The 26,776-nt window shown below is 35.6% G+C and overlaps 1 protein-coding gene across 2 annotated transcripts in view; it reads right to left on the bottom strand.

Moving 5' to 3' along the window:
* Positions 1–2,280: 2,280 nt before the first annotated feature.
* LOC128237522 (cytochrome b-245 heavy chain-like) overlaps positions 2,281–26,776 on the bottom strand; it is a 161,678-nt gene continuing 137,182 nt past the window's right edge. For both annotated transcript variants that reach the window (XM_052953104.1, XM_052953105.1), the window contains exons 14-16: positions 14,032–14,224; positions 11,647–11,771; positions 2,281–6,775 (exon numbers count right to left, since the gene is read on the bottom strand). In XM_052953104.1, coding sequence (XP_052809064.1) covers positions 6,655–6,775; positions 11,647–11,771; positions 14,032–14,224 — 439 coding nt within the window. In that variant the 3' untranslated portion in view covers positions 2,281–6,654. The remainder of the gene's footprint in view (positions 6,776–11,646; positions 11,772–14,031; positions 14,225–26,776) is intronic.

Raw genomic sequence — 26,776 nt, 5'->3', positions numbered from 1 at the left:
TAGCTTTATAAATAAGAAAATAGGTCAAAAGGTCATCAAGCACAACATTGATATTTGTTTTCAAAACTGCAGACATAGTCCAAATTTCATTGCTTAAAAATTTCGAAAGTAGGTCAAAAGGGGCAGAGCCATTTTTGACCTCAGGGGCATAATTTGAACAAACTTGATAAGGGGCCGTCATATGATGCTACATGATAACTATCAAAGGTCTTTGCTTAGTGGTTTCAGACAGGAATATTAACACTGCGCCATCACAAAAGCTCTTCTTGCCTTTGGTCATTAGAGTTAATAATCAACCAACCCTCTTTAACTGTAATTATCACCTTTGTAACAAAGGCATGGAAGAGTAAAGTGAAACGACCCTCTTAAAACAGGTTGTCTCTCTTAGACTGTATTTTTTTACTTAGTTACAGAAGCAATTTTGATAATTTCAAGGGTTATTATCCAGTCATGTGGGTGGATCTGGCTCGTTTTCAAAAGGAATTGAGTTCTCATTGATATTTAACTACTGTATAAGTTTGATTAAGATACAATCAAAACTGAAGACTATATCGCATTCACAAGCAATTGTTTACGGTTGAGTGGACCAGTAGATCTAAATATCTGAAATAATAAACCTTTAGTTAAACAAATCGTTAATGTGGTGATTGTGTACATTTTAAGGTAAGTGCTCAAGCTGAGCTGTTGTGATAGGTCCATGTCTGTAGTCAACAATTGCTGGCCAATTTTGATGACACTTAACAGGGATGTTCTGTGGGTGGTGCCATGCAGTTACCATGAATAGAAAAATTTAAAATCTTAACACTGGCGTGTGACAAATTTCATTAATACTTATACAGAGCAATCTTTGAAAATCTTCCTGTCTGAAACCACTGGGCCCAGACCATTGATATTATGTATGTAGCATCATGTAGTAGTCCTCCACCATTTTTTTTTCCAAATTATGTCCCTGGGAACAACTGGCCACGCCCTGGGCCAATTTCTTGTTTTTCTTAAAAAAAGCATTTCCTCAAAAACTACCAAGTCAAACTTATTGAAATTTCACAGGAGACTTCTTTGGGTGACCATCTACAAAAATACAACAAGGTGTGAGCATGTGTACTCTGACCTTTAAATGTCTCGTGTGACCTTGATCTTTGTGGTAGGGACCCAGGTCAAGGTCACAGAACACCATCTTGATGAGGACAACATTTGTTCCAAGTTATATGGTAATCCATCAATGCATAAGTTAGTTATAGCGCAGAGACGAGCATGTGTACTCTGACCTTTCAATGTCTCGTGTGACCTTGACCTTTGAGGTATGGACCCGGGTAATGGTCACAGAACATGTTTTCAATTAGGACAACATTTATACCAAGTTATATGGTAATCCATCAATGCATAAGTTCGTTATAGCGCAGAGACGAGCATGTGTACTCTGACCTTTAAATGTCTCGTGTGACCTTGACCTTTGAGGTATGGACCCGGGTAATGGTCACAGAACATGTTTTCAATTAGGACAACATTTGTACCAAGTTATATGGTAATCCATCCATGCATAAGTTAGTTATAGCCCGAAAACTAGCATGACTTGTGTACTCTAACCTTTAAATGTCACGTCTGACCTTGACCTTTGAGGTATGGATCTGGGTAATGGTCACAGAACATGTTTTCAATTAGGACAACATTTGTACCAAGTATATGGTAATCCAACCATGCATAAGTTAGTTATAGTCCAAAGTGCATTCCTATTATCCCCTGCCCTTTCTGTGGCGGCGGATTAACAAAGGTTGATAACTAAAAAAATACTGCACCCAGAGTTCCTGTGCAGTGCACTTCTCCTCACTGTGATCTTCCTGTCTATGAAATTTGAGGTAAATACCTCACAGGCTTTTAAAGGCACTATAATTATGCTACGGACAAGATTGCCAAGACACACACACAGTCTACCATTACTACTATATCCACTTTGCCTTTCGGTGGGAGATAATAAAATTACTTGTAAATACAGGAGATAATTACTGCAATATACCTTTGGAATATCAACCTGCTGGGGCCATGAAATTTTAGTGGTAGGTTGTATTGTTTTTGAGGGTGTGCATTACATCAAAAGGCATGATCAGTTAATTTTGATTTGAAAACTGTCTGTACAAGAAGTTTGACCTATAACCAGGACACTGCAGAGGTAATTTTCCCTTTACCAGTGTTTTGTTGTCAATAAGACGAAGCCAACAATTGCTATGAAGTTGACATAATAACAGTAGATGAACAATATTGTAGTGTCAGTAGGTTATGTTCATTGTCAATGCTATCTTTCATGTTTCAAATAAAGTGGCGCTTGAGGGGACATTAAGTTCTACAAACAACTTTTGCCAGCACCTCATGGAAACAAATGAAACAACCATTCAGTTTTCATTGATTAGATTTATTAAATAATATGATTTTCAGAGTATTAAAGTTGGCATTATGCAAAATGTAAAAGAAAATATATAATACTTTATCACAGAAATGATTGCCGGGTCATTTGATCAAAACAACTTTGAAATTGGATGGTAAAGTGGGCAGTAATATATCCTGCACAGAGCAGCCTGTGGTAATAAAAGAACTGCAACATAAGAATGACATGGATGGCATACCTGTTTATTTCTCACAATAACTCCAGCATGTACAGGAGCATTGGTATTTCAGTTGCAAAGGCGATTAATGATAGTTGCGAGAATATTTTTGATAAAGAGCAATGCTCTATGCAAGATTTTTCTGAAGTACAGAAGGAAGACCTAGATTCAAAATAATATGTGAGTTAATGAAGGAAAACATTCTGATGAAGTTTCATGAATATTGTACCAAATATAATGTCTCAAGTGTGTTCAAAAGGTATTCCAAAGGTTTTCTAGTGACCTAGTTTCGACACCACATGACCAAATTTCAAATTAATCCTAGAGCTGATGAAGGAAATCATTGATAAATTTTCATTGATATTGGAAAAAAATATGATGCCTCTAGTGTGTTCCAAAGATTTTCCTAAGATTTGACTTAGTGACCTAGTTTTGACCCCTTTCGACCAACATTAACAAGCAGTCAATATTTTATCAAGGGGGGACTTTCTGGCCAAGTTTGAACATTATCTGACCAATCTGTACCAATTTATTATTCTGCACAGAAAAAAAGTGCCTCTTGACTGTTTTTCGAATATTTGAACTAGTGACCTAGTTTTTTTACCTTATGGGAACCACATTTATGCGCATTATAAGTTTTATCAAGGAAAACATTCTGATAAAGTTTTACAAATATAGGACAAGATATACTGCCTCTTGAATGGTTTTTAGATTTTTTTCTAAGATTTGATCCAGTGTCCTTGTTTTTGACACCGCACAACCTAATTTCCAATTAATCTTATAGTTCATAAAAGAAAACAAAAACATTCTGATAAAGTCTCATCAATATTGTACCAATATAATGTCTGTAGTGTGTTCAAAGATTTTCCGAAGATTTGACCAAGTGACCTAGTTTTTGACCCCATGTGACCCACATTAACAAGCGGTCAAGATTTTATCAAGGGGGACTTTCTGGCCAAGTTTGAACATTATCTAACCAATCTGTACCAATTCATTGTTCCGCACAGAAAAAAGGTGCCTCTTGACTGTTTTTCTAATATTTGACCTAGTGACCTAGTTTTTTTACCTTATGGGAACCACATTTATGCGCATTATAGGTTTTATCAAGGAAAACATTCTGATAAAGTTTCACAAATATAGAACACGACTTTTTCCGAACATTTGACCAAGTGACCTAGTTTTGACCCCATGTGATCCCATTATAACTTTGAATTATAAGATTATAAATTTATCAAGGAAAACATTCTGATTAAGTTTCATATTTATAGGACAAGACTTATTGACATGGCATTATTGACCTTAAATTTTACCCACTGACCTCAAAATCAATTGAGTTCATTTACTAGTCAATAAACAACTTTTCTACCAATTCAAAGGTTCCGGACACCGAATTTTCTTCAGTTATTGATCAGAAACAAATTTTCAACTCAAAGTCACCACAACTTTGACCCACTGCCCTAAAATTCTTAAGGGTTTATCTGGTCAAAACTAACCTGCCTACCAAGTTTCAGGTCTTGGGACCACGCCATTTCCAGATCTTGAAAGAGAAACAGATTTTCAGCTCAAGATCACCATGACCTTGAACTTTGACCTCAAAGTCAATAAGGTTCATCCACGGGTCATGACCAACCTCTCTGCCAAGTTTGAGATACCTGGGCCTGAACCTAATTCAGTTATTGATTGGAAACTGTTGGGATGGACAGACAGACAGATTGTTTGATTACTATATGCTCCACTTTGAAGGCATAACAACCACCAATACAGATGAGACAATAATCAATGGTTTGGAAACCCATCTATGCTCCTACCAGTACTGGCAAATACATATCGACATCCCCATTCATTCTTCATGGATTTCAAAGGAATGCCCTTCAACATGTCATACATGTTTCCAATGCAAAAACTATCAGGAGGTAACCTCTGTTATTTAAATCAATCATAAAAGCTTTTTCTGAAAGTTTGGTTTAGATTTGTGTCTTGTTCTTACATTTTACCAATAATAAGCATGTTGCATTCAGTCTCAACGTGTGGTAGCATTATATGCACACATGTTTAATCACTAAGTCATTAATACATCCCCTTTTTTAACCGTTTGCTCCTTCATAGTATTTTATAGTTAAAACAATCAACAAACACCTAAATCTCAATGAATTTTGTTTAGTTTTCTTGCACTTTAACAGAATACACATATATGTAAACATCAAAAGCTTCAAAAGTTATTATGAAATTTTCGTATTTTTTTTAATGGCCCTGATATATATATATATGAATACAATTTAGCAATTATCCTTTTAAGTTGAATGAAAATTCAAATGTAAAATACATCAGCGGTTTCAGTCTATGACATAGAAATTTTGTAGATATTAAAAACTTTTTATGCACATTTTTTATTAACTATACATACCATATTTCTGGAGATCATTCCAGGGGATTGTGACATTTTTTTTCTAAAATTCCTGAAGGTTTTAACGTTAGACCAGGGGATTTTGATCAATCAACGCATAGCTACTGCGAGACCATCTAATTACCTTTCTGTACATCCAAAGTATTTCATTTATGCTTCTAAACCATATTCTTATGAGACTGTGATGTCATATGCAAATACTGTATACTGTTATGCATTTGTAGAACAAAATAATTATGTCATTGAAAAAAATGTATGTAGGAGACAATTTAATTGGTTTACCTTCCTCCTAAGTCAATTAAAAAAAATCTGCTTACAATCAGAAATGATGACTTAGACTAATGGGGAATGGAATAAATATTACACATATTATTTGTTTCTTACATTTTTCAAAAAGTAATATTTGTTTGCCATTGATCAATACTCAAAAATAAATGTATCACTTCTTGTTATAGTTAATAATCATGTATCCTTTTGGCATTTATCAAAAAAAATTAATATACATTTTGATTCCTAGTAATTCCTGGAGTTGTTTGTTTGTTAAAGTTCAGTCCTGTTGTAAAATATTTGTTCATTAAAACACACGAATAAACCCGTCTTAATTTGTTTGTTTGTGTTTAAATTCCAAGGGATATACGTCCCCCGCCAGGAGACCAGGGAAAAAATGAAAATTCTGCAGGATTTTTCCCCCGCAAGCGATTCGGCATGTATGATTAACAGTGGATACAGCATACTGGATATGCATTGGAGAAAGTGGATAGTCTTTTTACAAAATGTGAGCATGTGATGTTTTGAAATGCTGCTATTGTAACAATTACTTGCAAAATTTCAAACTTCTTTAAAAAAAAAATTCATTTCGATATGAAAACCTGGTAAAGAACCTAAAAGTAGTTTTCCATTTATAAGCACATTCTCAAAAATATCAGACAGTCCTCTATATGCATATAAAATAAGAAGAAATAATGTAAAATATTACAAGCATACACAAAATATGAAATTGTATTATAATAAAATCTTTAAATATATCTTAGATAATCTAGTTATGAAGTTTTTGGACCTGCCAAAACAATAACGCAAAAAAACATGTCAGAACTTCTCCTGTTACCCTTCCTGGGTAAATTACAGACCAAAAGTGGTCAGATAGGATATTTTCCTTTTGTCAGAAGGAAACTTAAATGATAACTGTCATCATCTTATATCCATATCCTAGCTATAACATAGATGCACAATGTTGTTGAGTGGCAAAGAAATTAATGATAACTTTAGAAACAATACATGTACATGTAATTCAATAAACATTGAACACAGAAACTTGAGCATTGAATATTTAACATTTGGAAGACTAGATATCTATAGAACAGTATTAAACAGTATATAGCCAGAGTATTTTATATCAAAATAAACTATATGAATGACTTTCTCTCTGATATGTAGTACAGAAACCATTCTTATCATTTTAGATTTTTTTTTACTTCCAGAGTGAACTTTTTCTGACATCTATTTACTCAGGGTCATAAAAGGACTGAGAAAATGAAAGTCAGTGGTTCATTAACTTTACATCATATCAAATTATATTATTTTCAGCAGTTCAAAAATGGTCAAAAAATTAATATAAATGTGGCAATAAGTAAAAGTTGATCTGTGATATCCATGTATCTAAAAGTTTTCCTTGTTGTAGTAAAACCTTGCTCCCTCTTTTGACGAGTGTTGGTTACATGCTTTATGGAGAGTACTTGAAAGAACTTTTGGCCCACAGAAAAACACTCCAATCTTTGTCCTGTAAGAAAAATAAACCCTTTTCAATACTCTGCATTTTTAAGTTAAAAAAGTTATAGATCAATTTAAGAACAACTTCTTCCTAAACTTGTAGTGTTTTACCATGGTTTTTCTTTGTTAATTCTGTTTACCAAAGTTTGTGTTGAACCGAACGGTTGTTAAGGGATAGCTGTAAAAAGTACAAGATGTCCAGTTTTTGAAGTTTATTCGAAGAAGTTAAAGGTAGCAGTATGATAAGGTTGTTGTTGTTGTTGAGTTTATAAAGGTTTGCCCGCGCCCTATACTGGCTGCATTATGGCTTGACCCGGTCACATCCCCAAGTGTGACTTAAACAGAATATTGAAGCCAAAGGGGGTGTTCTACTCCCATCGTTTGATGGGATATTCCACAAGATTGTTCCCTTATATACTGCTTGGTTGCCATAAAACAGTGTCCATGACACATCAACAACTGACCCATCTTGATGGTACATGTTCTGTTGCTTATGTAGTTAACATAGCAAGTTGAAACGAAAATGTCGTAAAAATCTCTTATAAATTGTATTTCAAAGGTTGCTAGCCATGATTTTTTTCTTAGGTTTTATTGTAAAAACTTTAGTATTTGTTTATTACTTGACAGTGACAAAGGTAGTCTAATGTTGATTATTGATAGCTGTTTTATAACAGTTTACCTTGTATACAAACAGCTAAAGATGATATACAACAATGAAAATCAGTTACATTATCAAATTTGGTTAAAATAAAATGTGCATTAGTAATATGTACAGATATTATTGATAATCAAAGAACATATCAAATATACTAAAATGTAGTAAAACAAACAGACAAAAACATGAAACAAAACTTACTCTAACCTTAAGTAAAAACACACACACATATAACTTGAAACAAATATTATGTGACAAAACCTTGTCACAGTTTATAGTTTAGTTTAAGTATAGTGTCCATGTATCATAATTAAATTGAACAGATGCATACAACCTAGAGCTGTAAAATGTAGTGTTGTGCCCATGATCGATTAAATTTGACAATTGATCGGAAAGGCCTATGTCGGCGACAATCGATAGTGAAATTTGAACAATCAATTATAGAAACAAGGGACCGTAACCGCTACCGATACCAGTAAAGATTTTGTCATAAAAATATGTTTTGGTTCTGGTTAAAGGTAGTTAATGTTGAAATGTTATGGTGTTACTATATTATCTAGTCATATTCTTATCAAGTCATTAAGTCACTACAGCACCTTATTACAAATTTTCTTTGTAATTTAACTGCTAGAGGATTGGTTCTCAACTTCTCATGTTTGTGGTTTAAAAGTGATTTCTTAAAACATGTTACCTCATGTAAGAATTTAGTTTTCTCAGTTTTCTAAAAGAAAATGTTCTTGTAAAACATATAGAAAATTCAACTGCTTGTTGTACTTGTTACTGACTGATTATTAAAAAGAAATTGATATCTTTCTTTGTGTTATTTTTACACATGTATACAATACTAAATGTTAGACAAAAATTAGAGCCTGTGGTCTCATGTTCTGTAAAAGTAACTTGTAAACACTAAAGGATAGTTGCGTTCTGAATGAATAATGTAATTTATACAAAGAAATGTACAAACACTATTTTAAGGGAACATTGGTGCTTAAAACTTGTGCGTGTACTGTATCTGTATACCTTAAATATGATGACCAAAGATACTTAAATAATGATTAAATTGATTATTGGTCGGTTTCATAAACCAATTATCAATAGTAACTCTTTTGTCCCGATTGCCAACACAAGTGAAATGTTTACTATAAAACAGCAGTAGTGATGTCTGATCAAGGGGTGTCCTGTCCTATTTGTTCCTGGTTTTATGTTGGCCGCGCCAGGGCCATGGTATTAAAGGCTACATTTTCTATTTGGTATTTACTGACATCTTATTGAAAAAACTGCAACATAACTCAAAAAATTGCTATGGTCTATAATGTGGGAGACCTAGCTACTTCATCATAGGATATGGCAGCCCAGCAGGCACACAACGTTGTTTCAACGTTGAAATATAGTTGAATATTGGTCACAACGTCGATCAACAATATTTCAACGTTGAAACAACGTTGAAGCTTCAACGTTGAAAAATTGTCGACATTTCGACGTTGAAACGACGTTGAAATACGGTTGATACCTCAACATTGATGATGGTTAAAAAATGGTTGTCATATTGATGTTGTACTCTACTCTGATTATATTAATATTTCCACATTCAATTTTTTCATTCATGCTTGATGAGTAGACTTCTTTTTTTTAGGCTGAATGGCCATCTACCGCAATATAGAGTTACCCCGATTGGAAAGTTCGAAACGAGTTGCGCCCCTAGCGTATTGCGTATTTCCGGTCAGTTTTCAAAAAATATCAATTGTGCAGATCATCAGTAACAGCAGAGCTTTAAAATTATCGTAAATTCCATTAGTTCAAGCTAACAACGTGTGGGAAGTGACAGTCGGTTCCATTGGAGTAAGTACGTTTGGTATTTATTTACAAAATGTCAAAAAATTATGTTTTTGAACGAATTATTTGTTGAAAATCATGCATTTCGGATACGACAGGATTTCGGATACGATTTCCATTTTTCAAATTATGGTGAAAAATGTTCATATCAAGCGGTGATCTTGCATTGTTATTAACAATACTCTTCTTTGCATCTATTATGTTTATAAAGGATGGTTTATTTACATTTTTTGTTTTAATCTTTAACATTTCAGCATGGATGAAGAAGAGGTGGCACATCGCATTGTTGATGGGGCAGTTTTTAGCTCTACTGACCAAAGGCCAGAAGAGCTTATGCGATGGTAATGTGTACGTAGTATGTGCATCCGTGCGTCTGTAAACAATTGGTTGTGAACACGATACAGTCATCAGTTTTGATTGTATCTCGATGAAACTTGTACAGTATCTAGATATCCATTAGAGCTTGGTTCCTTTCGAAAACCAGCCAGATCCGCCCATAAATGCCTAGATTATGGGCCATGAAAGTTTTAAAGAAATGCTTTCTATTTTTAGCCAGGTCTGCATGAGCAAATTCTATTTTTAGCCAAGTTTACATGTACATGTAAATTCAAGTCTAGAGTTAAGGGAGACAATTTACAAGTCTAGGATTTTGAGAGACAATTTGCTTTTTGCTCCTGCAGTTGATTTTGTGAATTACTCTGCCTTGTTCTTGTTGAAAGCCCAAAGGCCATTTTTTAGCTTTAAGTTCTGTAGTTTGCGCATTCATCTTAACAAAATTGGTTGTGAATGTTTAAGTTATGCACCTGGTGTCATTACTGGCCACACCCAGGGTTCACATGTTTGGTAAACATAAATCTGGAAAGGTTTGAAAATCTTTTTGTGTGTTTGTGCATCCATCTCAGCACAATTGATTGTGAATGTTTGTTCAAATTGATTAATGTTGTCCTAGGATGCCTTGACTTTGACCAACTTTTTTTAACTTTTAAAACTACGGAAATTTTTACTATGAGTACAGTTTTGAAAGCATTTTTTTTTGTCAGATGACTTTTACTTGGCACATATTAAAAAAGTTCATGCAACTAATCTGCTTACAATACTTTCTGGGCTCAGATGTTGAACGTGCTACGTTTTCAGGTAACCCAAACACAAAACATAAACTATATGTCTGTTGCCTTTTACCCATACATACACGCTGTAGATTGATATGACCACAAAAGCCATGCCAGTAGAGCATAGGCCCTTTTGGGCCTCTTGTTACCATTAACATGTACATTCTGTATAAATGTAATCCAAACAAAACTGTGTTCTTTATAGTTTTCACCTTACCTTAACCCTTCAGCGGTTTAACTGCAACGTCTATTCAATGTTGAAACTGCAACTCTGGTTCAACCTCATTTCAACGTTGTTTCAACCTCATTTCAACGTTGTTTCAACATTAAACCACAATGTTGTTTCAACGTTGAAATCACAACGTCAATACAACTTTCAAATACAACCATATTTCAACCTTTTCAGGATGACTGTTGTTTCAACGTTGCTTCAACGTTGTTGTGCCTGCTGGGAGTCTTATTGTATATAAAAGACGGTCTATAAAACTTAATGAACATTTGGTATAAAAATTCTGATAAAGAACAATATCTTTATAACTTCAAAATCCAAACCAATATGTTTAATGGAAGTAAATAATGAACTAGATCTACCAATATATGCCAGTGTGGCTCCATGTTATTAAAACTTTTTTTCAGTCTAATGAACTGTGGTTTTTTAAAATACGGAATCCACCCTTTGACCACCAGGAAACTTTCTTTCATTATAGTGCATCAGAGGGCCTTAAACAGAATGAATTGTGGGGAGAAATAAATCAACAAATCATATCCCAGAAAAGAGTAATAGTTCAGTAACAGTTTCAAAGATACGATATATATATATATAGATTGGTTTTTATTCAAGTTAATTTTGTTCCCCCTGTGCATCAAGAAAATCTTTTATAATATGTTGTGTTATATTAACACTTATTTTGTAAACTATTTTGTTGATGCAAGGAGGGAAAGATACTTTAAATCTGTAAAATGGTATACATTAACCCACTGAGTAAAAGTTAAACCAGATTGAAGACAGTTATCAAACATTGAGAATTAACAAATGCTCTTTTAGCTCTATAGCATACATGACAGACCTCTGTTATAAACATGTAGAATGTTTAGTCAGATTTCAGCTGACTAACCCAAAGCACTTAATTACAAGGTATTGAACACAAAATTGCATGCATTTCCTGTGGCGTGATTAAGCCTTCCTAGCTCAGTTTTATTGGTCCAGAGTTGTTACAAAAAGCAGTACTGCCCATTTGCGGGCAAAGTTCCATCATCTACACAACTTGCCCTTCATATACATACCCAGGATGTTTGTCAGCAATGGTTGGCATTATCTGGTCCCAGTTAGGTCGGCCATAGTGGGTCTTCTGTTGTAAACCAGTGATGGGATCGTATATTTCCTCATCATGTAGAACAATTGTTTTTGCCTGAAATTATTGATTCAATACTTTCCACAAAGTTTGATCCTTTTTGCAAATCTATTACATTTTTTGTGATTTCTTTCTGTTTAATATTTAAAAAAAGAGGCCCATGATGACCCTGAGTTGCTCACCTCACCTTGCTTGACAGGCCCAGACTGACTGATGTTACAACCTTCTAGAAGCCCTGCCAATTGACATGTAGTAGGTCATAAGTCTTTGTCCAAATTTAATATTGTCAAAGATATAGCTAAACTTAGTGACCAGAAAATATATTCCTGAAGAATGCTGGTGAAATTTTCCATGTTGCAAGATAAAATGTGAAAGACTGTGTTTTCTAAATGTATAACTTAACTGATAACAAAGACTAATATTATATTATATTGTTTTTTGAAAATATTAATCTGAAGACGATTTTTTGCAGATGCATTACAATTACACAAGAGATTGACAGCTGTACAATTACTGAATTCAATTTTGGCAAAACAATGTAATTCTAAGAATCTAAGAAATAAAGATAATTATTTAACCTTCAAGTCATTGAAAAGAATAATAATTACCTTAGATGTGACTTATTTGAAGAAATAAATTCATAAAGTATAAAATATATTCCCTTTTTACTAAAAGTATACAATAATTCCAATAGTAATCTACTAGTGCAAGAGAGACAATGCAGCAGGATATGCTGCCCTTGCTTGTAAAGTCAAGTTTACAAAATATTTTTTAACTATTTGAAATTTACATTCTGCATAAAATTTTTTTATAACAAAACCATAAACATCTAGTGGAAAAGATTCTCAGAATTTCTGGAAGTTTAAGCCGGAATGAAGGATTCTACTGTATCTTAAATACAGCTGGAGAAAAAGGATTTTTTCAATAGATTTTTAAAAAGTAAAACAGAAATTCTGCCTTTTTTTTGTTGATGTTGTCGGTCAATAGACACACCTTGTGGTAGATGGTCATGCAATAAAGCTTCCGGTGAAGATTCAATAAATTTGACTGTATGGTTTCAGAGATGTTTTTAAAAAAAAAAAAAAACAGGAAGTCAGCCATTTTGATGTTGATGTTGTCGCTCAATGTTTAGTAGATTGTGACCCTAGAAACTTTCCTGTAAAGTTTTGGCCAGATTGTTTCAGAGAAGATGTCTTCCAAGAAATTGTTGTTGAACAAACACATATTAACAGACAGATGGACGAAAGGAGGAACCAATCCTAATAGCTTAATATAAGAAAGTAGGTCAAAAAGGGTTGGGGCCAGTTTTGACCCCAGGGGGCAAAATTTGAATGAACTTGGTAGAGAGCCCAAAGGTCTGGGCCATGTGCTTTGAGAAAATTAATTTTCAATAGGAAACTTGTGAACCCTAGGGGCATAATTTGAAGACAACTTGGTGGAGAACCACTGTATGATACTTCATACAAAATATCAAGAGTCTAAGCTTTAGGCCTCACGTTTTTCGTCAAGAAGATTTTTAAAGGTTTTTCTTTTGGATGCCATAGAAACCAGAGTTCTGCATGGAACTCATTTCTTTGAACCTTTTTTCAGGGCGCCATCCATAAAACATCCCAGTGAAGGTTCATCTAAATTGGCCAGGAGGTTCAAGAGGAGATGTCGTTCGAAGCAATTGCTGACAGACAACAGATGGAAGATAGACAGAGGGACGATAGACAGTGTTTTTTTCATTATATTTTCTTAAAATGACGTAAGTGGGAACTTAGAGGTCAGTCTATGCAGTTAATCAAGCATGTCACTGTTGATATCCTATAGAGTAAGGGTACAACTACACTAATTAATTCCAAATTATATGGCTTTTGCAGATTAAAAATTACATCCTTTAATGATAATGGCTCTTCATAGCAAATGTGACAATTGTTAACATGAGAAAAAACAGCGTATATATATATATATATATATATATATATATATATACCGGTACCAGTTACATATATTACAATTTTTTAACTGACTTAGCCGTTTTGGACCGAAAATGAACATTAAAAATTAACAAATTTCAGACCACATTTTAAGACTTCTTCTGTTACTGAAATCAGTCTGTCAAGGTGGAAATCAGTCTGTCAAGGTGGAAATCAGTCCAGACAGGCACATTGTCAGTCTTTAGAACGACATCTCCTCTTGAACCTCCTGGTCTTTAGAAGACCTGCACATATTTAAAGGTAAATCAGTGGGGTATGCATTTGTTGCCTCTCAACCAGTTATAAAAGGTTCATCTGAGTACCCTAAAATTGTAATTACTAATTAATAAGTGTTTCACCAGGTTTCTGTCCCAGCCTCGTGTCAGGTACACATAGTAAGTGAGGAAATCATTCATTCCAGAGTCCGCCATCTGTCGATCATAGTACTTCAACAGGTCATGGAGCCATTCAAAAGCATTCATGTCAGGGCAGATCCAGAAAAAGTAGACCTTCTTCAGCTTGAAGTCCCTTCCTGCAACCTGCTTCCGGTACCTACAAACACAAAAGGGGTGGTCTATTCTGAGGTTGCAAAGACATAAGTCTGTCCTTTATGGTGCTACCATAGCTACTGGTTGAGTTTCTAAACACTTTTATAGGCTAAACAGTTAAAGGTTTTTAACAATTACTTTACAGAGTTTTTGGCATAGTTATATTGTTCAAATTTTGTTTGTTGACCCAAACCTTGACCTTCAACTTAATGATGCGAAATTCAATGGGGTTCATTTATTGTCATAACCAGCCTACATTCCAATCTTGATGTCCCTGGGCCCCAATGATCTTCATTTATTTATCAGAACAAGAGGGCCAAATGGCCCTGAATCGCTCACCTGTCATATATTGCACATTCTTCCATTATATACAAATATTGAAAACCTAAGCCTATGAACACGGGGCGTGGCCAATTTTGACCCCAGGGCTAAAGTTTGAACAATCTTAATAGTGGTCCGATAAACGATGCTTCATACATAATATCTAAGGCCTTCGCCTTTTGGTTTCGGAGAAGAAGATTACTTAAGTTTTCATCATATACATATATAAGGAAACCCATGACCGCCCGGGTGGGGCCATTTTTTGACCCCAGAGCCAAAGATTGAACAATATTGGTACAAGTCAACTAGATGGTATATCATGCCAAATATCTAAGCTCTTGTCACTACTTGATTTTACGTGTGTATCTATATATGTATATTTGTAATTAATTGTTGTATGTGGCCCATATTGAAAATTGGTATGTGTACTAAATATGTTATCCAGTTTAAATTAAGACGTTATTTGTCTTTGTGAGTTCGGAGAAGATTTTTTAAGTTTTCACTATAACCCATATAGAGAAAAACCATCAGCCCCGGGGTGTGGCCAATGTTGACCCCAGGGCCATAAATTGAACAAACTTTGTAGAGGTCCACTAGACGATGAATCATGCCAAATATCTAAGCTCTAAGCCACGTAAGTTCAGAGGAGATGATTTTTGAAGTTTTCACTATAAACATATAGAGAAAACCCATGACCCCCAAGGGGGCGGGGCCAATTTTGACCCCAAGGCCATAATTTGAACAATCTTTATAGAGGTCCACTAGATGATGAATCATGCCAAATATCTAAGCTCTAGTCCAAGTAAGTTCAGAGGAGAAGATTTTTGAAGTTTTAACTATAAACATATAGAGAAAACCCATGACCCCCCGGGGCGGGGCCAATTTTGAACAATCTTTGTAGAGGTCCACTAGACGATGACTCATGCCAAATATCTAAGCTCTAAGCAACGTAAGTTCAGAAGAGATTTTTGATTTTATTTACTATAAACATATAGAGAAAACCCATGACCCCCCGGGGCGGGGCCAATTTTGACCCAAAGGCCATAATTTGAACAATCTTTGTAGAGGTCCACTAGACGATGAATCATGCCAAATATCTAAGCTCTAGTCCAAGTAAGTTAAGAGGAGAAGATTTTTGAAGTTTTAACTATAAACATATCAAGTATACCCATGACCCCCCAGGGCGGGGTCAATTTTGACCCCAAGGCCATAATTTGAACAATCTTTGTAGAGGTCAACTAGACGATGAACCATGCCAAATATCTAAGCTCTAGTCCAAGTAAGTTCAAAGGAGAAGAAATTTGAAGTTTTCACTATAAACATATAGAGAAAACCCATTACCCCCGGGGCGGGGCCAATTTTGAATCCAAGGCCATAATTTGAACAATCTTTGTAAAGGTCCACTAGACGATGAATCATGCCAAATATCTAAGCTCTAGTCCAAGTAAGTTCAGAGGAGAAGATTTTTGAAGTTTTAACTATAAACATATAGAGAATACCCATGACCCCCCGGGTCGGGGCCAATTTTGACCCCAGGGCCATAATTTGAACAAACTTTGTAGAGGACCACTAGACGATGAATCATGCCAAATATCTAAGCTCTAGGCCAAGTAAGTTCAGAGGAGAAGATTTTTTAAGTTTTCACTATAAACATATAGAGAAAATTCATGACCCCCCGGGCGGGGCCAATTTTGACCCAAGGGCCATAATTTGAACAAACTTTGTAGAGGTCCACTAGACGATGAATCATGCCAAATATCTAAGCTCTAGGCCAAGTAAGTTCAGAGGAGAAGATTTTTTAAGGTTTTCACTATAAACATATAGAGAAAACCCATGACCCCTCGGGGCAGCGCCAATTTTGACCCAAAGGCCAAAATTTGAACAAACTTTGTAGAGGTCCACTAGACGATGAATCATGCCAAATATCTAAGCTCTAGTCCAAGTAAGTTAAGAGGAGAAGATTTTTGAAGTTTTAACTATAAACATATCAAGTATACCCATGACCCCCGGGGCGGGGCCAATTTTGACCCCAAGGCCATAATTTGAACAATCTTTGTAAAGGTCCACTAGACAATGAATCATGCCAAATATCTAAGCTCTAGTCCAAGTAAGTTCAGAGGAGAAGATTTTTGAAGTTCTAACTATAAACATATAGAGAATACCCATGACCCCCCGGGACGGGGCCAATTTTGACCCCAGGGCCATAATTTGAACAAACTTTGTAGAGGTCCACTAGACGATGAATCATGCCAAATATCTAAGCTCTAGGCCAAGTAAGTTCAGAGGAGAAGATTTTTGAAGTTTTCACTATAAACATATAGAGAAAACCCATGACCCCCCGGGACGGGGCCAACTTTGACCCCAGGGCCATAATTTGAACAAACTTTGTAGAGGTCCACTAGACGATGAACCATGCCAAATATCTAAGCTCTAGGCCAAGTAAGTTCAGAGGAGAAGATTTTTAAGGTTTTCACTATAAACATATAGAGAAAACCCATGACCCCCCGGGTCAGGGCCAATTTTGACCCCAGGGCCATAATTTGAACAAACTTTGTAGAGGTCCACTAGACGATGAACCATGCCAAATATCTAAGCTCTAGGCCAAGTAAGTTCAGAGGAGAAGATTTTTTAAGTTTTCACTATAAACATATAGAGAAAACCCATGACCCCCCGGGGCGGGGCCAATTTTGACCCCAGGGCCATAATTTGAACAAACTTTGTAGAGGTCCACCAGACGATGAACCATGCCAAATATCTAAGCTCTAGGCCAAGTAAGTTCAGAGGAGAAGATTTTTTTTTAAGTTTTCACTATAAACATATAGAGAAAACCCATGACCCCCGGGACGTGGCCAATTTTGACCCCAGGGCCATAATTTGAACAATCTTGGTAGAGGACCATTTGGTGATCCTACCTACCATATATCAACGGCCTAAGCCTTGTGGTTTGGGAGAAGAAGATTTTTAAAGTTTTTCCTTTTGGTTGCCATGGCAACCAGAGTTCTGTATGGAATTGAATTCTTTGAACAACTTTGATAGAAGACAACCCAAGGAACCTATGAAGTTTTATTAATATTGGCCTAGCGGTTAAGGAGGAGATGTCTTTTAAGTAAATTGTTGACGGACGACGCACGCCGCACGACGGACAAAAGGCGATCACAAAAGCTCACCATGTCACAAAGTGACAGGTGAGCTAAAAAGGCAATTTCATAAAAAAAAATCTAAAAAGATATTATTGTAAATTGGAAATAAAATTTAGTAGAATTACGTATGGTTATGTAAATCAATAATAAATCCAAAAATATTTATATAATGTGATTGTAAGTCTTAATAAGAACAATTAATATCTGCCATAAATAGAATGATACAAGAAAATCCAAATAGACATTATTTAAGAGTCGGTAGTTGCACTTGCAAAATGATAATCATATTTATCAGATATATGAAACAGCTGAAAGTTCTCAAACATAGACATTTATGTTCAAATATCACCGGTAAATAAAAATAATTGACCTAGTGACCTAGTTTTTGACCTGGGTTGACCCAATATGGAACTTGACCTAGCTTATGTTAAGATGATCATTCTGACCAAGTTTCATTAAGATAAGGCTAAAATTGTGACCTCTATTTTGTTCACAAGGTTTTTCTAATAATTGACCTAGTGACCTAGTTATTGACTGCGTATGACCCAATATCAAACTTGACCCAGATTTTATAGAGATGATCATTCTGACCAAGTTGCATTAAGATTAGCCTAAAATTGTGACCTCTATTGTGTTCACAAGGTTTTTGTACTAATTGACCTAGTGACCTAGTTATTGACTGCGGATGACCCAATATCGAACTTGACCTAGATTTTATAGAGATGATCATTCTGACCAAGTTGCATTGAGATTAGGCTAAAATTGTGACCTCTATTGTGTTCACAAGGTTTTTGTACTAATTGACCTAGTGACCTAGTTATTGACCGTGAATGACCCAATATCAAACTTGACCTACATTTTACAGCGATGATCATTCTGACCAATTTGCATTGAGATTAGGCTAAAATTGTGACCTCTATTGTGTTCACAAGGTTTTTCTACTAATTGACCTAGTGACCTAGTTATTGACCGCGGATGACCCAATATCGAACTTGACCTAGATTTTATAGAGATGATCATTCTGACCAAGTTGCATTGAGATTAGGCTAAAATTGTGACCTCTAATGTGTTCACAAGGTATTTCTACTAATTGACCTACTGACCTAGTTTTTGACCCCAGATGACCCAATATCGAACTTGACCTAGATTTCATAGAGATGATCAGTCTGACCAAGTTTCATAAAGATTAGGTCAAAATTGTGACCTCTGTTGTGTTCACAAGGTATTTCTAATAATTGACCTAGTGACCTAGTTATTGACTGCGGATGACCCAATATCGAACTTGACCTAGATTTTATAGAGATGATTATTCTGACCAAGTTGCATTGAGATTAGGCTAAAATTGTGACCTCTATTGTGTTCACAAGGTTTTTGTACTAATTGACCTAGTGACCTAGTTGTTGACCGCGGATGACCCAATACCGAACTTGACCTACATTTTATAGAGATGATCATTCTGACCAAGTTGCATTGAGATTAGGCTAAAATTGTGACCTCTATTGTGTTCACAAGGTTTTTCTACTAATTGACCTAGTGACCTAATTATTGACCGCGGATGACCCAATATCGAACTTGACCTAGATTTTATAGAGATGACCATTCTGACCAAGTTGCATTGAGATTAGGCTAAAATTGTGACCTCTATTGTGTTCACAAGGTTTTTCTACTAATTGACCTAGTGACCTAGTTTTTGACCCCAGATGACCCAATATCGAACTTGACCTAGATTTTATAGAGATGATCATTCTGACCAAGTTGCATTGAGATTAGGCTAAAATTGTGACCTCTATTGTGTTCACAAGGTATTTCTACTAATTGACCTACTGACCTAGTTTTTGACCCCAGATGACCCAATATCGAACTTGACCTAGATTTCATAGAGATGATCAGTCTGACCAAGTTTCATAAAGATTAGGTCAAAATTGTGACCTCTGTTGTGTTCACAAGGTTTTTCTAATAATTGACCTAGTGACCTAGTTATTGACTGCGGATGACCCAATATCGAACTTGACCTAGATTTTATAGAGATGATTATTCTGACCAAGTTGCATTGAGATTAGGCTAAAATTGTGACCTCTATTGTGTTCACAAGGTTTTTCTACTAATTGACCTAGTGACCTAATTATTGACCGCGGATGACCCAATATCGAACTTGACCTAGATTTTATAGAGATGACCATTCTGACCAAGTTGCATTGAGATTAGGCTAAAATTGTGACCTCTATTGTGTTCACAAGGTTTTTCTACTAATTGACCTAGTGACCTAGTTTTTGACCCCAGATGACCCAATATCGAACTTGACCTAGATTTTATAGAGATGATCAGTCTGACCAAGTTTCATAAAGATTAGATCAAAATTGTGACCTCTATTGTGTTCACAAGCAATTGTGAACGGACGGACGGACGGACGGACTGACGGACGGACGGACGACGGACGAAGAGTGATCACAAAAGCTCACCTTGTCACTACGTGACAGGTGAGCTAAAAAGGTTTTCAGCTCAGAGTTATCATGACCTTAAACTTTGACTCACTGACCTCTAAGCAATAGAGTTCATCTACTGAACATAATTAACCTTCCTCCCGAGGTCACTGGGCTCAAACTTTCTTTTGAATTTTAACCTCAATGTCACCACTAGTTGACTGCAAAATCTCTTGGGCATTATTGAACATGTATAGATTTGAATGTTTTACATATTGTAGAGACATTTTTGCCAGAATTTAAGTTTTTAATGAAAAAAAAAATGTTAAAAAGAATGAAGAAACAAATAAACCAATCACTGGTTAATTCTTAAATGAATGGCTTGAGCATGTTAACTGTAAACTGGATTGTAATCATAGCATCCATTATCAATCTATTAAGGGTCAACTGAAGATAGTATTTAACCTGCTTACCACGTATGAGGTTAATAGGCCCTAGTATACAGCAGTTAATGAACTTCACCTTTGACTCACTGACCTCAAAACCAATCAGATTTATCTGCTGGTCATGATCAACCTGCCTACCAAGTTTGAGGTCCCGGGACCTATTATTGTTCACAAATTAGTGATCCGAAACCATTGGGACAGACAGTCTGATTACTATATGCCGCCCATAGGGAGCATAAAAATTAATCTAAAATGTCAGCACAATTCCAAAATCATTTTGCTAATGTTTTTATTTAGATGAAGACCCTGAAATGAAATGATATGAATTTCAATAAATAATTAATAATGACTCTTACGAAAATACAAGAACATCAAATTATGTTTATGATCATATGATTATCTTAATTTACCACATACCTGCAAAGTTATATTTTCTTTTCAAAAGTTCAAAGCTGACTTTCGAAACCCATTAATCGCAAATATAAAGAGTGATGTATATCTATAAAGTATAGTTAGGACATTTCAGCTTGGAAAAAACAATTCATTAGATTTGTAGGAAAATCCAGACAGACAGACTTCCAGGCAGGCTCAGTAAGTCTTATATGCCAAATCCTTACTAGCATAAAACCTACTGTTTGAAATAATTGTTTTCACAAAATTTTACATGTATATTAAAATGATACTACTTGTTATTTTACTTTAATTTTTATTTTTTATTTAAAAGGCTTGTTCAGGGAATTTGCACAAAAAAATAACATAAAATTACAAATTCTTTTGAAAATGTTTGTTAACCGATAAATAAAATGTTCAATGCAATCTTCATTGATGGTAGATTTTGTTTTTCAAAAGCTATCTATAGAGTTCTCTCACCCATGAAAATACACAAGCATTTGATGTTATCATATCTTGAAAATTGAAGACATCTTCAGCAATAACTTGTAAACATTTGGTTTCAGCTAAGAGAATCTGACCCCTCAATAGACCATACAATGTTTCTACTGAACAACACCCCATAGCATTGCCACTTTACAACCAAAAAGTAATGTTGAGAAGTGACATGCCACATATCTTAGCTCAAAATTATTTTGTCCAAATATGGTGTTATCATATGTAATATGGAAAGCATATATAGATGATAATTGTTTGCTTCAGTGTATGATCATAAAATATTTCACCAAGTGAGCAACAAAAGGTATATTTCACGAGTTTGAAACAGTGAAATATCAATTTTATTTCACTGAAAAATCTCTATAAACTACTGGAAAGCATATTATAAAGGACCATTATTCAAACATTTTCAGTAAGATTTGTTAGTTTTATTTTTCTAACTTCCTGAACAAACCTCGACATTGTATTGTAAGTCAAGAGGTTCAAGATAAAGAAATAATTTGTAGAGTAAACAACTGAACAACTAAACATTGAGCGTAATTAAAAATGCCGCCCGCAAAGTCCACAGCGTGGAATTACTTCAAACAAGCAGCCGACAGCAAGTCGATTAAATTGCTAAGACAAATTAAAGCCTGAAACAACTTTTTTATTTTTTTATTTGGTATTCTGTTAAAGAACATAATGGAAGTTTACTTTAAAGATAAAAATGACCAAAAATACGAACAACGCACAATATACGCCATGAACGGTACATGTATACATGATCTTGTCTTTCCCAAAAACAAATTAAATTTTCCGAGTAATCGAGTACCCGAGTACTCGATCGAAAGATTGTCTGAGTACTCGAGTACCAATTTTACTACTCGTTGCCATCCCTAGTTTTAACAGTTTCAAATAATACACCAGTAAATAGTTCAGTTATTTCTTTGATATTTATACATGAAAACTGATCCAAGGTAAAAAAATATGCATTGAAAATAAGCACAAAAACTGAGGAATACCCCTATGGTTAGGATATTTTTCTGTAAATATAAAGTCAATACATAATAATTTTTGACATGTCGCAAGTCTTATGTCTTAAGACATACGTCTGTCTTATTTTCATGACACCTAGTTTGGTTGTTCATGGGAAAATAAAGAGAACAGACACTGTAAATACAGTTTTTGCCAATTCTAAGGTCATAACTCTAGGGTGACTAAGATGACATTGCTGGGTGTTGAACCTGACCTGATATTTTGCCCATGAATATATTGTTTAAATTTGGTGATACTTGTACAATAGATTCTAAAGTTTTTGATCTGACAAGACTGAGTTTTAGGTAATTTCTATAAAGGGCAATAAACTTTCGAGTGACTCAAGGGATATGGCTAGTTATCAAGCTAATGTCCAAGATTTTATGCCCTTACACATTCTGACCAAATTTTGTGACGATTGGACAAATGCTTCTAAAGTCTTTCATCAGACAACATACTGGGAACTGCCCCCCTGCCTGTATGCCAAAAAGTCATTCATCAGACAACATACTGGGAACTGCCCCCCTGCCTGTATGCCACAAAGTCATTCATCAGACAACATACTGGGAACTGCCCCCCTGCCTGTATGCCACAAAGTCATTCATCAGACAACATACTGGGAACTGCCCCCCTGCCTGTATGCCACAAAGTCATTCATCAGACAACATACTGGGAACTGCCCCCCTGCCTGTATGCCACAAAGTCATTCATCAGACAACATACTGGGAATTGCCCCCCTGCCTGTATGCCACAAAGTCATTCATCAGACAACATACTGGGAACTGCCCCCCTGCCTGTATGCCACAAAGTCATTCATCAGACAACATACTGGGAACTGCCCCCCTGCCTGTATGCCACAGTTGAAACTATACTGGGAACTGCCCCCCTGCCTGTATGCCACAGTTGAAACTATACTGGGAACTGCCCCCCTGCCTGTATGCCACAGTTGAAACTATACTGGGAACTGCCCCACCTGCCTGTATGCCACAAAGTTATTCATCAGACAACAAACTGGGAACTGCCCCACTGCCTGTATGCCACAGTTGAAACTATACTGGGAACTGCCCCCCTGCCTGTGTGCCACAGTTGAAACTATACTGGGAACTGCCCCCTGCCTGTATGCCACAAAGTAATTCATCAGACAACATACTGGGAACTGCCCCTCTGCCTGTATGCCACAGTTGAAACTATAATTTGTCCTGTTCTATGAACAGGCGTGTAAATCCCAGCCTTTAAGATGTCGAATTCAAGAAATTTCAGTCTTAAAATACATGAGTTAATATCAACTGAAATGTTCTCATTCATTTAAAGAAAAGAATACAAGAATACCATTGAATAAAAGATCAACAGTTTCATCATATATCATTCATTCAAGACCCTGAAACAAGACAGTCACAGACAGACATACATCCAGAGCATTTTATTCAAGCTGAAGTCTATGTTCACTTACCTGCGATTTGTCAGCCTATGCCTACATGTACATTTAAAGAAGATGAATCTATTTTTAAACAGTTTAACTTATATTTTAAATACCTGCAAACTAAAACTTCCTTTATAATTTAACTAATTACTTATAACTGCTTACATTCGTTTTATAAGGTATGCGTTCAATTACTAAATATATGATTTTGATCAATATTTTCTTACTTTCAAAATCATTAAATACAATCAGAGGAACAATAAGGCAAGTTCTATGTTAAAATTACAAGTTAAAGGATTGGTTCTCTATCTAAGTAATAGCAACTGAATTATATACAATGAGTGCAAAGTGCATGGAACATGGAATTACTGTTGTAATATATATCTGCAAGCTACTCATTGCAAACTAAGAGCTCTGCCTGCTTGTTATTGTTTTAATATGAAAATAAATGATTTAATAAAAACAAAGAAAACATTGTCCATTGTGGTCAACCAAGTCTTTGGTGGAAGTATTTTAAGGTTGAAAAAATAATCAATTATAATTTTTCTACGCTAGGTTAAGTGTTTTTGTAAAATGAAGCTACCGATGTGTGGTGTTTTATACTGTATATCTATCGGTTTAGCAATAGTTTCAATAAATTCAATGAGCGTAAATAAGCAAGGGTTGGTTTGTCAGCATTTATAGGTTTGTAATGTGTGAATGAGTAATAGTTGGTTTGTCGGCATTGATAGGTTTGTAATGTGCAAATGAGCAAGGGTTGGTTTGTCGGCATTTATAGTTATAGGTTTGTAATGTGTGAATGAGCAATAGTTGGTTTGTCGGCATTGATAGGTTTGTAATGCGTAAATGAGCAAGGGATGGTTTGTCAGCATTATAGGTTTGTAATGCTAAATGAGCAATGGATGGTTTGTCGGCATTTTTAGGTTTGTAATGTGTAAATGAGCAAGGGATAGTTTGTTGGCACAGATAGGTTTGTCATTGCGTAAATAAGCAAGCGTTGGTTTGTTGGCACTTATAGGTTTGTAATGCGTAAATGAGCAAGGGTTGGTTTATCAGCATTTATAGGTTTGTCATTGCATAAATAAGCAAGCGTTGGTTTGTCGGCACTTATAGGTTTGTTATGTGTAAATGAGAAAGGGTTGGTTTGTCGGGATTTATAGTTATAGGTTTGTAATGTGTACATGAGCAAGGAATGGTTTGTTGGCATTTTTAGGTTTGTAATGCTAAATGAGCAATGGATGGTTTGTCGGCATTTTTAGGTTTGTAATGCTAAATGAGCAATGGATGGTTTGTTGGCATTTTTAGGTTTGTAATGTGTAAATGAGCAAGGGATGGTTTGTTGGCACAGATAGGTTTGTCATTGCGTAAATAAGCAAGCGTTGGTTTGTCGGCACTTATAGGTTTGTAATGTGTAAATGAGCAAGGGTTGGTTTGTCAGCATTTATAGGTTTGTCATTGCGTAAATAAGCAAGCTTGGTTTGTCAGCACTTATAGGTTTGTAATGCGTTAATGAGCAAGGGTTAATTTGTCGGCACTGATAGGTTTGTAATGCTTAATGAGCAAGGGTTGGTTTGTCAACATTCATAGGTTTGTAATGTGTTAATGAGCAATGGTTGCTTTGTCGACACTGATAGGTTTGTAATGTGTAAATGAGCAAGGGTTGGTTTGTCAGCATTTATAGTTATAGGTTTGTAATGTGTAAATAAGCAAGGGTTGGTTTGTCGGCACTGGTATGTAATGCGTATATGAGCAAGGGATGGTTTGTCGGCATTTATAGTTCTAGGTTTGTAATGTGTAAATGAGCAAGGGATAGTTTGTTGGCACAGATAGGTTTGTCATTGCGTAAATAAGCAAGCGTTGGTTTGTCGGCACTTATAGGTTTGTAATGTGTAAATGAGCAAGGGTTGGTTTGTCGGCATTTATAGGTTTGTCATTGCGTAAATGAACAAGGGATGGTTTGTCAGCATTTATAGTTATAGGTTTGTAATGTGTAAATGAGCAAGGGATGGTTTGTTGGCACAGATAGGTTTGTCATTGCGTAAATAAGCAAGCATTGGTTTGTCGGCACTTATAGGTTTGTAATGTGTAAATGAGCAAGGGTTGGTTTGTCAGCATTTATGGTTATAGGTTTGTCATTGCGTAAATAAGCAAGCTTGGTTTGTCGGCACTGGTATGTAATGCGTATATGAGCAAGGGATGGTTTGTCGGCATTTATAGTTCTAGGTTTGTAATGTGTAAATGAGCAAGGGATAGTTTGTTGGCACAGATAGGTTTGTCATTGCGTAAATAAGCAAGCGTTGGTTTGTCGGCACTTATAGGTTTGTAATGTGTAAATGAGCAAGGGTTGGTTTGTCGGCATTTATAGGTTTGTCATTGCGTAAATGAACAAGGGATGGTTTGTCAGCATTTATAGTTATAGGTTTGTAATGTGTAAATGAGCAAGGGATGGTTTGTTGGCACAGATAGGTTTGTCATTGCGTAAATAAGCAAGCGTTGGTTTGTCGGCACTTATAGGTTTGTAATGTGTAAATGAGCAAGGGTTGGTTTGTCAGCATTTATAGGTTTGTCATTGCGTAAATAAGCAAGCTTGGTTTGTCGGCACTTATAGGTTTGTAATGCGTTAATGAGCAAGGGTTGATTTGTCGGCACTGATAGGTTTGTAATACTTAATGAGCAAGGGTTGGTTTGTCAGCATTTATAGGTTTGTAATGTGTGAATGAGCAATGGTTGGTTTGTCGGCATTGATAGGTTTGTAATGTGTAAATGAGCAAGGGTTGGTTTGTCGGCATTTATAGTTATAGGTTTATAATGTGTAAATAAGCAAGGGTTGGTTTGTCGGCACTGATAGGTTTGTAATGCGTAAATGAGCAAGGGATGGTTTGTCGGCATTTATACGAGGGGGAGTCA

The sequence above is a fragment of the Mya arenaria genome, chromosome 6, assembly GCF_026914265.1.
Source record: "Mya arenaria isolate MELC-2E11 chromosome 6, ASM2691426v1".
Classification (NCBI taxonomy): Eukaryota; Metazoa; Mollusca; class Bivalvia; order Myida; family Myidae; genus Mya; species Mya arenaria.
This window is presented reverse-complemented; position numbering and strand designations above follow the sequence as displayed.